Source organism: Apostichopus japonicus, chromosome 17 (genome assembly GCF_037975245.1).
Source record: "Apostichopus japonicus isolate 1M-3 chromosome 17, ASM3797524v1, whole genome shotgun sequence".
Taxonomy (NCBI): domain Eukaryota; kingdom Metazoa; phylum Echinodermata; class Holothuroidea; order Aspidochirotida; family Stichopodidae; genus Apostichopus; species Apostichopus japonicus.
This window is the reverse complement of record NC_092577.1, coordinates 2,995,578-3,008,903: the sequence shown is the minus strand read 5'-3', so window position 1 is coordinate 3,008,903 and position 13,326 is coordinate 2,995,578. Positions and strand designations below refer to the sequence as shown.

General features: G+C 34.6%; 2 protein-coding genes across 6 annotated transcripts in view; one reads left to right on the top strand and one right to left on the bottom strand.

Moving 5' to 3' along the window:
* LOC139954803 (diacylglycerol kinase theta-like) overlaps nucleotides 1-7,805 on the top strand; it is a 99,325-nt gene extending 91,520 nt beyond the window's left edge. For all 5 annotated transcript variants that reach the window (XM_071954750.1, XM_071954748.1, XM_071954749.1 and 2 more), the window contains one exon: nucleotides 489-7,805. In XM_071954750.1, coding sequence (XP_071810851.1) covers nucleotides 489-626 — 138 coding nt within the window. In that variant the 3' untranslated portion in view covers nucleotides 627-7,805. The remainder of the gene's footprint in view (nucleotides 1-488) is intronic.
* Nucleotides 4,752-13,313, bottom strand: LOC139954812 (protein N-lysine methyltransferase METTL21D-like). The gene is made up of 5 exons (XM_071954768.1): nucleotides 13,072-13,313; nucleotides 12,097-12,207; nucleotides 11,620-11,698; nucleotides 10,733-10,852; nucleotides 4,752-10,522 (listed from the first exon to the last, which is right to left on the bottom strand). Exons 1-5 carry the CDS (start codon nucleotides 13,311-13,313, stop codon nucleotides 10,415-10,417), a joined length of 660 nt encoding a protein of 219 aa, XP_071810869.1. The 3' UTR covers nucleotides 4,752-10,414.
* Nucleotides 13,314-13,326: the final 13 nt, after the last annotated feature.

Sequence of the window (13,326 nt, the reverse complement as noted above, 5' to 3'; positions counted from 1 at the left end):
ATAGGTTAGGGGGTCAGAGGTATCACATAACTGAATAAAACAATTCTCAATACTGCTTTCTAAAGAAAAAAATTTGAAGGAGTATTGTGGGAATTGACTGAAGTATTAGGCAGAACGACATCAACAAGAGACCCTTTTAACAGACAGACCCCACCCTTCCCAACCAACTATTTAATAGCACCCTCCGTAGTGCCCCGTTAAAGTAGCTGCTACTGTACGTTGTACTTCAAATGCCAATTTTACGGAATAAGGTTTAAAAGCTAGGAAGATGGTTGCAGAAGAGAAGACAAATGGTTTTGATTTATAGGTAAACATTTTGATCTCATTTAGAACATTTTAAAGATTTTCTTTAAACCACTAACCACTAATTTTCCCTTTAAGACTTTTATTTATTGTTGTAATGTGATCACAAGTATTAAACATGGTATAAGTATAAAGAGAAGATGTGTAAAAGAAATTTTTTTCCAACATGTCTGATCATTTCCCAGGCAACAGTGCTAAAGAAATCCAAGTCGAAGATGAAGCGACGTAATACAGAACCAGCAATATCCAATGACAGCGCCAGCCCTCGGCGGGAACAGGCCAAGTTAGTCACCATGAAGAGCGACGAGAGTAACCAATTATGAGCTGCCTGGTGGACGTCATGGTAACAAGAAAGATTCCTTCAGTAGTGTTGGTCATGTGACAATGGTCATGTGACTTTGATCCAACGAGCAACACCTACACTGCCAGATTATTCAAGTCCCATGGAAGAAGCCACCATTGCTTGAAACAAGATAGCAAGAAAGCGGAATGGTCGCCATGGGGATACTTGAAAGTGCTTGAAGTTTTACACTCGTTTCCAAGAAGCTTTTAGATGAATTTTCTTTCCCCTGTCGATAACAGGGGAAATAAAAAAAGAGAGTTTTTTTTTGTTTTTAAATGTGGAAAACTTATCTGGGATTGTCCAAATGAGCTTTTAGCCACACAAAAATTATATTCGACCATAAAACTGGTCGTGGTGTAAGGAAAAAAAAAAATGTTAGAAATATGTCCTGTGTGAGTTGAAAAGGTGGATAAATCATTATCTAAGATTGGAATGATATCATGCAGAGCAGTTGTGTAAGAAGAAGAAGATTTTAATTAAATGATGTCAAAAGTACTTTTTTTTATGGCTCAGTAAAAAGAAACATCAGACTAGTTTGATCCCGACTTTGACACATGTCATAAAGTTAATGCTTTAACATTACAATGGGAAACTGACGACAGGCTATAACGGCTTTAACGAATAGATTTGCATTTTTTAGCTGTCCAAAGAATGCTGGGGAAGGGTCCCTTGGGAATAAAATAAGTCAAACTGACTTTCGTTTGCAGTATTATCTTTACGGACGTCTTTTATTCTGAAAAAATGACTCTGACACCCGATTGAGGTTTTGTAACCCCCCCCCCCATCCCCAATCGAGGCAATCGTTAAATTCAAAGCTGCCCATGAACAGGAGATGGTACTTTTCCACACAGTGGGTAGCTATCATACTCATGTCGATAGGATGGCCATTAGCCTAAACGTCACACTTTTTGTCGCCCCAGATATCTGCAACCCAGAGTTACTTGTGGTCTACCATGCAGTTTGCCTACATGTGTTACCTGTTTTACTCGATGTGTGAAGTAGGGGATCATTAAAAGTCTCATGTTGGGGTGGGATTGGGGGATGTGAACTGGGGATGGAGTTATTTTGTGTAATGCTTAGCAAACACAAAGAATTGGAGCGGCCCTTTGCTGCTGTTTGTTGGTCATGACGTAGCAGGGAACATTTATCGACGTATGTCGTGTTTCCTTTATATGTTTGAAACAATTTTTATTGTACATGCCATTTGGAATTCCCTGTCGGGCCGGCATTATAAACTGATTTGGACAATACCGAGAAGCGATTAATTATACATTTTATTTATACAAGGATATTTCAAAAACTAGCCAATTTTTCTGGAAATGGGAGATCTCAAAATTAAATGTTAAGGTTATTGAGAAACGAAATAGCTTGTCCCAGTATGCAAAGGGTTAGGTCACCCAAGACCTATTACTTTACAATGTTAGGGAAAAAATGAAATAGCAACTTTACCCTCTTCTAATTTACCTCAAAAAAAAAGGGTGAGAAAAAAAATATAAACATTAACAGCACTGTAGTGAGACTCAGGAGGCTATTTATGAGGCACTCTAAAATAGGTCATGGGTTGATCTGGGTCAAATGCACCAGTACCATTTGGAAGTTGACGACGCACAACATTTATACAGTTTATTGTAAGTTTGTAATCAACTGTCGTTTCAAATTGTGGTACGAAAAAATGCAAAGACAATTTTTTTTTTATTGCTTTGTGATTTACAATTTGTGGATTTGATTAAATTTTATACTGAAAATCTGTGCAGACAGTGAAATTTATCGAGTCGATACAGAAACCATTTTATGAAATCTTTCTGCGATCAAAATATCAAAACACTGCATGTCTGAAATATTATTAGGATTAATATTAGGATAAAGGAGAGATCAATTTTACCATTGCACAAAGAGAAAGTCTCAGATGGTCTGATTCATTTACTGCAGAGGGAGTTTGTTGCGTAGTTAAAGTGTGACGGGAGGTGCAAGGTATTAGAATTTGTAAATGTGTTTCCTCACTCTTTCAACTGCTCAAGGGGGTAGAAAATCTTAATTTCCAGCAATTTTTCCAAAATGGCCACTTTTTATTTCAATAATTGCTATCACAAGGTAGACGGTATCATAGTTAACCCAACCAATCATCCGAAAGAAAGAATGCAGCATTTTTGAGAACCAAAAATGGTGGAGATGAGTGGTGAAGAAATGGGGGGGGAGGGGAGGGTCTGGGCCAAAGTCCGATTACTTTAACAGATACTTTCTTTTAGTATATTCTGGGAGAAGCTTCTCATAATGATAGTTAGAAGTTAAGTTATTTAGCTATCATAAAAACAGCAACATGAATTTGTTGAAACAGAGAATAAAAGTCTCAATCATAGAACAATTTTTTTCCTTCGGAGAGGGGGGGGGGGCGGGCAATGGGGGGAGTGGTCAAAAGGACTTTACAAATCTGTTCAGTTATTCTTGCGCCCTCTCTTTAGATTGCACTGAGTAAAACGATGGTTCTAACAGAAACCTTTACGCTGTTGTTCATAGCCCATTGTATTGCACAATTTGTAACTGTGGGGGAGGGTGTGGAGGCGTGGGAGGGGGGTGTGTGGTCAAAATAGCTATGATTCGTTCTGCCACGTTATAGATGTCACTGAATGCAGCCAATGATTTTGACTTTTTCTATCACTCTGGTAATTAATCTTGCATCTTCCTTTCGTTTGGGTCTTCACAGTCAGGCTGTTTGAAAAGCCACTTCACCGCAGCACGTCGAAAAAGTTTGGAAGAACTTTCGTGTTTTGCTACGACGGCCGTCTGAGATCGCCGTCACTTTATAATATTTCTTTTTATCGTTCAGAATTTTAATTTCTTTCCTTATATTGAGACAATCGGATCGACAAACAAAACACTATACCTCACTTGTTTTCTTATGTTACCTAGGCGACTAACAAAACAAGCAATACATCCTTTTTTTCCCTTTTTTCTTTTTTGCTGCATTGGTTGCTTGATGCAGAAGACCTGAAAATCTTGAATGATTTTGGCTATTTTCTTGACGAAAAAATTATTGACGAAAAAAAATCAAGCTGTGATTGTAAATAGATTGATCAGTAGATAACGAAAGCCTTGATAAAGTTGATATTATTTAATATCTTTGGCTTTTTTTTTTTAAGAAAAATTTCATTTTTTTGTCTTGGGGGGGGTAGGGAGAAAGTGAGGGTTGAATTTAATCTCTCTCTGCTGTTGAATTTTTGGGCTGTGAGCGGAGAAAAGAAACGTTTTCAAGTGCAATGAACCTTCAACTATCTTTCAACGTTCACAATGTACATACATATATTTATTTTTAGTCCTTAATTATGACGAAAAGAGAAGAAAAACAAAGACAGTTGTTACAAACAAAGAGTAAAAGTCAATTTAACACAAAATAAAACTAAAAAAATCACCAAAAAAAAAGTACTTTGTTTTTTGGGTCAAGTTATGATAAAAAAAGCATATAATGATTTTAAGTAATTTTTAGCCAGTTCACAGAAAGGTTTTTTGATTGGTATGCACTTAATACCTGATAATGGTTGATAAAGGGATTTTTTTCAAAATGTGACTTGTTGTATTCATGCAAGGCGTATCAATCTGTATGTGTGTGTATCATTGTGTTTCATGCAGTCCAATAGACAGTAACAATCATATTTGTCATAAGCACATTCATAATCCTCAAATGTGTTTGCCTTTTAGGTACAGCAGTTTGTGTCAAAAATTTGCTAGCGAAAAAGTGAAAAAGGTAATATCTGGGGCAAAATTTTTTTTTTTTTTTTTTGTACTTTGTATGTAAGTGGTTTCAGCATTTGGAGACATTGAAATTGATTTTGATAAGAACATAATAAGCAAGTTTTTTTCATATTTTTTTTTGGTTTTGTGAAATTTCCCCTTGACTAATTTTCTTATCGTTTCTCTTTTGTTTGCTGCTAACTTGAGTTCTTTTCAAAGTGATAAACAATTTTGTGTTTGTATCTTAATACATAGCCTTGTAAGAATAGAGCTAAATCACAGAGTTTAAAATAGAAGTAAATGAGTTTAAAACCAGAAAACTTTCTTTTTGTGTTCAAAAATCAAGTGGAAGCTTTATAGATGTAATGAAGGTTAAGGATTGTTGGTTTTTTTTTTTTTAAACAAGAAAACATCTCTGAGGAGTATTTGCATAAGAACAACATGTACTGCCACAAAGCCAAATCTATGTGTATGATCTCAGCATATATGATTTAAAATGTATTTTTTATTGACCCTCGACTTAATACAAAGAACTGCTGGACCTGATACAAAGAAATTCTTGACCTTACACAAACTTGATTGACACTTGACCTTGTAGACTTCCTTGACCTGTTGACCTTATCGAATCACTTCCTTGACCTGATACAAAGAATTGATTGACCCTTGACCTTGTACAAATAATTGATTGACCCTTGACCTTTCACATACTTGACATACCCATGACCATATAGATGTTCTTGACCCTTGTCATTTTAAAGACTTGATTGACCCTTGACCTAATAGAACAAAACTTGCTTGACCCTTGAGCTTATGAGAAGACTTTTCCTGACCCTTGACCTTAAACTTTCCTGTTAACTATTCAGATCCAGCTTTTGTGTCCACACTGCCAGTTCTTAATAAGAAGATACGATGTATTCACAGAATTTGCTTTCGCGAACAAAGTGTACTTTAATTTTTGTTTTGTTTTCTACCTTTTTTTTCCTGAAAATGCTGGCCAAAAAAAGGTCAATTTTCTAGTTTTGAAAAATTTCCTTCTTTGCCACTTTTGTTTTTAACTAATTTTGCAAAATGAGTTCTTAAAATTCTGCCTCTAAAATATTCTCCTTTATCGGAAAGTGATGGCTTTCCAACTATTATAATGTTTAAAGTAATGATTATCGGTTGTATTACGAAATCTACCTTTAGCGTTTCTTTTACTAAAAAAAAAGGCATTCTGAAGTTTCCGTTTATCCTGAAAGCCTGGTGAATTGGATCTAAAACTTGATAGTGTCATCACAAAAGTTTAGTTTGCAAACTATGTTTAACATCTAAAAAACACCAAAAAAAAGAAACTTTAAGGAAGCATTCTGACATATGCTATTATATTTATATTGCCTTTAAAATAATTTTTTTTTAAATATATGTGACTAGTGGATTTAAACTTTGATATTCTTAGCCCCTTTGAGAAATGACCAGGTATTAGCACCTTGTATACACCTTGTATATTTAAAGTTTTGAGAGGAAAGGGTGGCTTTCATCAAATTTTAACGTTGATATGTCATAATTCCAATGCAGAGAAGAAGATTATTCTACTGGGTCAACTTGCTATGTCTATTTTTGGTTTTTTGAGTGAGTTCGCTTTTGAATGATGTTAAATGTCGATGTGTAATAATCATCTTCCCAGATATTAAAATATGACAATAATTCGAGCATTTGTGAAGATGTAATCTGAGACCACATGGAAGTTCTCGTCGCTAAACCTAGGTTTTCCAGCCGATATGATCATTGAAACCTCTCGTGTTTAAAAACGTTATATTCTCAACCGCCAACAAAAGTAATTTGAAATGATATTTGGACCATAAATCATAATTTTGATAAAATATCAAAATTCACTTTGTCCTGCCTCAAAGTCATACTTTATCATTATCTATTCCATCATATGTGCTTGTGTGTATTAAAACAACCAGGGTAGTAGATATAATAAAATATTAATATTAACTTAAAAACAAAGGAAGAAAGAAGGAAGCGAAATATGAAATTGCATTAAATGTGTATTTTTTTTATTTTTATGGAGTTCTATTTCGAAAGATGTATTTTTATGCAAAAAACAATCTTTTAAATATTTACCTTAACTTATACTAATATTTCAAAAGAGCATAGTATTAACCTTGAATATTTATAAGAGTCAGAACAGGATAAAAGGAGAACAGTAAATTAGTAGCGCATATGTTGTGAGTGACTAAATTAACAGATTAGTTGTATTGTACTTACACTTCAAACGACTCATCCGGTCGTATTTAAGATTCCTGCGTGGTGAATCGAAACTGTTTAAGACTTACATTTTCATGGAGTGGATGGTTTACTAGATTTACCTCGCATGAGCTGAATAATATAAAACACTTAAGTTTGAATGTTGTATTCTTTATTTTATTTTAATCATACTAATATTATTTTCAATTTTTAACAGAATGTCCAAGAAGAAAAACAAACTGTACCCATTGTAATTTTACGATTACAACAAAAAGGGTTATTTGCTGGACTGACTAAAAATATATATAATTTTTTTTGTTGTCAAAAGTAGAATTATACCAAATATTCCAAACATGCCATAGACATTGGCAATTGAAAATATTTCCCCTTAGAAAGTCTAAGTACTACGGATGAGCCTGGGGTAAAAAAAAAAATCACGGAATTTTGCAAAAATTGCGGTATAGGCTCCAGATTGCGTATGCTACAGTGTGTTAGGATAATAGTTTTTGTCCCCGAGGTAGAAAAGAAATCACGGATATTCCGCGAATTCTCACAAAAAGCTCATGCCTGAAGTACCAATGTCAGCTCATAGAAATATTCATATTTGATGTTGATCTCTACCTAAATGGAAAGTAAATGAATCTTATTTCGTTTGAGAAGTAATCATCGAAGTGGGAAAGTTTACGATCAATTCCCCCCCCCCCCAGATTCATCCTCACAGCTTGTAATAATGGTCTACTGCCATATCTCAAAATCTACCAGGATAGTATTTCTCTCAATCTAAGGGTATGTGTGCTCAATATCGCGAATACAGTGATTTTGTCATCATCTTCTCTTCTGTGATGCAATATTTATAGTAGGGTCTGTTGTACAACAAAATCAGGAAGAGCATAGAAACAGTGTATTCTCATTTTTCATAACCCTTGGCTTTTTTGTATTGTTTGTTGGTATTGTTTGTATTGTTTGTTGGTATTGTTTAAAATTTAATATGCTCTTGTATCTTGTATTTTATCATAGTAGCTTGTAATTCACAGCAAGGGGAGATGGGAGGGGGTGGGTTAGAAGAACTCGTACAAGGGATTTTTCCATGCCTATAGAAAAAATATATTGAGGAAATTAATATTGCATTTTGTTCAACTCTCCAATTTTGTGCTAATGGTGAATTTTTACATCATACCGATACGGCCGAGCCCATCATATCCAACGAACATTCGTCAAGAATCGATGAAAAAAAAAAAAGTGTTCCCAGAATCATATTTTTGCATATTTTCGAGGCACTCGAGGTAGAAACCAAGTAAATTTGCACCTATTTAGATTCTCATTAACTATACTATCATTATAACCAATAATATGCAGCATTGTCAGTCTTTTTGAAACTGAAAAGGAAGATAAAAAAAAAAAAAAACTTGTTGATATACTAACATGTTATTCTTATATACTACTATTAGTATCGTCTCCTGTTGGGTCTTTTGTGCACAAATGTTCCTCATATCATTAAGACTACTGCGTTGATATTGTTGTTCTTGTTTTGTTTTTTAAATCACTTCATTATGAAAGCAAGTACTGAAATTTTATTATGAAGAAGACAAAGATCTTAATTAACGATTATAGTTAATAATAATAAGAGATTGTAAAATGAATTGATAGTCAAAAGAAGAAAAAATTTATATATTGTTACTTTTTATTCGTAGAAAGAGAAAGTTAAAAAAAAAAGTTTCTTTTTATTTTTGTTGAATGCTTTCAAAATGGTCGCTTCATGAAGAATGGCGTTACATTTTCTTTATTTTGGTTTTTTTTTTTGGGGGGGGGGTGTTTTCTTTTCTTTTCCAAGAAGACGATCATAATGTACATTAAATTCTGTGTCAAATCACAAAATATTATAAACCTAAAACCTCTGTTTCATCTTGGGTGCTGTTTTATGTACATAAAAATTATTGACACATGAAAAAGAAATTAAATAATTTACCTATCATGGAAGGAAGAAGGTAAACAAATTATATTAACTTCTTCGTCAGAAAATTATTCACCCGTCATACCAGTAAACAATGCGAGGCGTTGACTGCCTGCCTATTAGTGCAAATGTGAACAATAAATAAACCATTTTTATTTGTGTAATAATGGAAAAAACAAACCAAAAAAAGCAACAAAAAAAAACAAAAATATCTCTCTATATATATATATACGAAGACTGCTTCCTGGTTCTACAAGAAATAAGTCTGTCACTTTCAATGTGCAGTCACACTTTATTTTCGTCTGCTTCAAAAAAAAGTTTTTTTTGTCTTTTTTTTGTTGTTGTTGTTGTTTCGTTTGTAAGTGTACTACAAATGTACTCCAATTTAGTTTGTTTGTAATATATATAATATTGTCAAAAAATGGTTTAGGGGATTATCAATATTATTATTATTATCATCATCTTTATCATCATCATCATTATCATTTTTTTTCTACGTTCTCTTCCACTGGCAAAGTAGAAGAAGTATGATATAGTATACCTCTTTGGCCTGTCGTCGAGATCAGTGAATATTAATGTAAAACGAATAACGGAAAAAAAATATATATATATATATATATTAAAAAAAAAAAAAATGATGGTATATACAGATCAGCTTTCTAACACCTTTGTTACCTATATATATATTATAGATTTACTTCTTAAAAGTCGGGTTCAATTGTCGTTGTTCTCTGTATTCAACAAGCTAAGTGCAAAATGGATCTGTTTTCTGACTTGTCATTATTTCCTGTTTCTGTATTAATTACGATTAAAATCAAGTCATGCCTGAATTAACCTTGTTTTTAACAATGATATTCGTGCCGCTGGGAAAGCCCCTCGTCAACGTCGGCTAGAACCGTAAATGGAGAATGAACGGAAAGCTTGAAATTCCCTAGTTCTGATTCCCATCAATTTCCTTGCCAATTGTTTCTCACACTTTTATTTTCTGGAGGAGATTGAAAGCTATTAGAAAGTTCTTCACATCTGACACAATCACAACCTGAAGGGACTACACCATGTATTCTATCACCTTTTACAACTTCAACAGAAATGGAGGTAAAAAAAAATTATAATCAAATCTCCTCCCAAAGCATATGTGATCTACAGTACATCCCATGCCAATGTCTATGATCAGGGCAGAATATCGATGTGTTTGTTTGTTCCTCATATCACCCAATATTGTTAGTATGTCCCCCTCCTTTCCCAGGCATGACCTTTTTCCGCGAATTCGCGGAATATCCTTGATTTCATTCTACGTCGGGGACAAAAACTATTATCCTAACACACTGTACCACATGCAAACTGGAGCCTATACCGCAATTTTTGCAAAATTCTGTGATTTTTTTTTTACCCTAGGCTCATCCCTGTTTCCAGAGAGTCAGAAAAGTTGCACATGTTCGTCCACCCTAAAACTTCTGGCAGCAAGGAATGACTCATCAAGTCAATATTCTGGGATAATCCATGGATTTTTGACCATATGCAAATTATGTGTAACTAAATAAGTAAGAAATTAAATATGATAATACATTCCTACTAAGAATCTTACAGTTTTCCAAGTAGGAGTGAACATTCAGTCCACAGAATTTATCTTCGGAGTGCACTATATACTATTCTACAATTGTCTTACATCAGATGGAATTTATTATTCCACTTCAACTTAAACCTTCCAAGAACACTTCAGAACCCAGGGGTCAGAAGAGGTCAGAAGGCGGCCGTGACTTGTTCGTAGCTTCAGGAAATCTTTGCAAGTGAAGTTTTTCAAACAGCTCACTTTTAGCCATCTGGATGTTTCTACCTTGCTACACGTATTTAAGTTTTCTGTTTCATTTCGGTCGTTTCTTCATGTGTAGGATATGGATGTCCTCACTTCGAAAGACAGGATCCATATCTTCAAACGCTATTTCCGTAACTTCAAAGTCCTTTCCGATTAACTGAAAAACCACAAAACAAAGAAAAAAATGAATACAAGAAAATTAGGAAACTTAGAAATTAGATATTATTTAAAAAAATTTAAATAAAAAATTTAAAAAATTTAAAAAAATGAGAAAAAAGAAAATTAAGAATCAATAGTGATTTTCATGTTTGAAAAATGACCACAAGTTCTTCATGAAAATATGCCCTGTACATTATGCAGACTTTACCTCCATGAAGTTAGTCAGTGATGTTCCGTTGGCGCCCAGAGTCCGCTCTTCATAAGAACAGATTACATCTGTCGATTGATCACACAAGTCTTGCAGTGCTTTCACTAGAGGCTGGACTGCCTAAATACAGAATGAAAGGAAATTGACAATGCCTTGGGTATTTCAAGATTTTTAATAATTACATTAATTAATTTAAAAACTCATGTTAAAACTGTTTTTTTTTACTGAATATGATACTATGGAAACTCTGGAATTGCAAAGTTTTAATTTGAAAAATTTGAAAAGTGCAAATAACTGAATAATCTTGTGCTGGCAGGTGTGCTATTAGTTAGCGGATAATAGACTCAGTGACTAGTATTATATCTAACTTCATAACTTTATCCTTGGAAACTACAGCAGACAACTGCTTTAGGTTACTATGACGGTTAACTGTAATGCAACATGCATGGAAAAATTCTATAAAGTATAGTTTACTCACTGGGTGCATACAACAAAAACATAACGCCAGTCTTAAAATAAGCCTAGAAGGAGGGTCGCTGAGAAACTATTGAGCAGTATAAATGTTAATTTACAGCGACTGTTTTGAGGTTTATTCAGTTTGCATATAAGTAATAAAGTAGCAAAAATACTTCGGTTCTGTATACACAAAATTATGCTGCAAACATTTTTGCATTTCTCAGGACTTAGTACTTTTGGCTATGTTGAATATCATTTCTGGTTGGGAAAAGTTTCAATATTTTTTATTTGTAATGTTCTGACTATGCCAATATGCAATGTGTAATCATTTCTGTTCGACTGTGGACACTGTTAGGAATACATTCAAATGAATGAAGAGTGGAAAACAAAGCCTTTTAGGTGACAAATTTGAGAAAACAAGGTTTTAGTACCTCAGTGTAATAAATGCAATCTGAGAATACTACCAGTCTTGGGTGAGGAGGGATCCCTAAAGGCCTGTGATCTGAACCCCTGTTCAAAACGATAGAAAGAGAGAAATATGGACTGTATTATTTAAGTAGATATAACGATATTATCTCCTGGTCAGATGTTTGAAAACAGAATGGGAAATTTCTAGTTTCATTTTTAAAGCATTTCTTTCTTCTTTTCATTTGGATTTACTAGTTATAACTTTCTTAACTCAGGAACAAACCATCCCTTTCCCCTCACTCCCTCATCCTAATATTTGCTTGACTAATTTAGTGCATTTTTCAATAAATATCTTTTATTCCTATTTTAGGAAAACAGCACCTTATAAATGCTTTACTTTTCTACCATAGTATTCTGAGTTGTCCCGTTGAAATACGACTATGTAACAAAACAAAAGAAATAGCATATTTGGGTGCAATACAGGTGACCTTTAAACTCACCATTTGTAAGTTTGTGCCCGTACATTGCCATCTAGCAATTGCTTGTTTCTTGTAATATTTTCCTCCATGAGTGAGATAAACTCTTCCATGTCAGTGATGGTCACTTGAGCTCTACAAAAAATGATAAAATAAACGTTTCCATTGTTACTCGAACACTCTGGTTTCAGTTGTTCTCCGCACATGTTACTTTCCGCACATTACTTTCCGCTGAAAAAATTCTTGTGCGGAGAACAACTATTTTTCCACTTACCTGTACACTATATTTTTCCTCAATTTTAGGATACCAAATTCAGGATGATGAAAATAACATGAGAAAGTATCAAAGAACATCAATAAGGATGGTTAGACTGAGTTCATGTCAGAAAAGTCAAGCTGCTTATAATTTACAGGAGGCTTGGGGTGTTTGTAATTAGGGATTATTAAAGAAGTATGAGGCGGTCGGCGGATAAAAGGGCAAAGGGTCACTGTTATTGTTCATGTGAAAATATCACAAAGGACACCGCCCCCCCCCCCGCCCGTCCCCTAAAGGATGAAACTTAGCAAGACCAAACTGTCACTGTCAAATTTTATCTTCTCCATCCTCCTAAATCCTTCCATGTGCCTAATCATTTCAGTTAGCCATTCTGCCCCTCCCCCCCCCCCAAAAAACGGTACTCTCCGCTGAAAAAAACGTTGTTTTCCGCTGACAAATTTGTGTGCGAAAAACAGCGTTTTGTTTCAGCGGAAAGTAATGTGTGCGGAGAATAACGGTACCCGAACACTCCAAGTATGTTTGTTGGGATATTGTATAGTGTCAATCAACCCAGTATAACTATTAAACTGTCTGGTTCGTCACAAGCATTCCTTTCATATAAGATAAAGATGTTGTTAGGCATTAGACCTGCTTTTCACTTTGCAAGTTTTACTTTTACCGTGGGCCTAGGGTAGGCCTGGGCCTAGGGTAGGCCTATGACTAGGCCATGGACTCATTCTTACTTTTGAATGCCAGCGACGATGCCTACGACCCCTGTACCAGAGCCTAGTTCCACGACACGTTGATCTTCTAAGCTACCAAACGTTTCAGCAAAATGTTTCGTTTGAAAGTAATGCAGAAGGACAAGAGCAGCATCCCATACGACGCAACCAACATCGCCGACTGTCTTCTGCTTTATTACGATGTTGGAACCGTTTTTCAATTCGATTGTACGGTCCATATCATCTGAATGTTGACTTGACATGTTGATGTGGTGT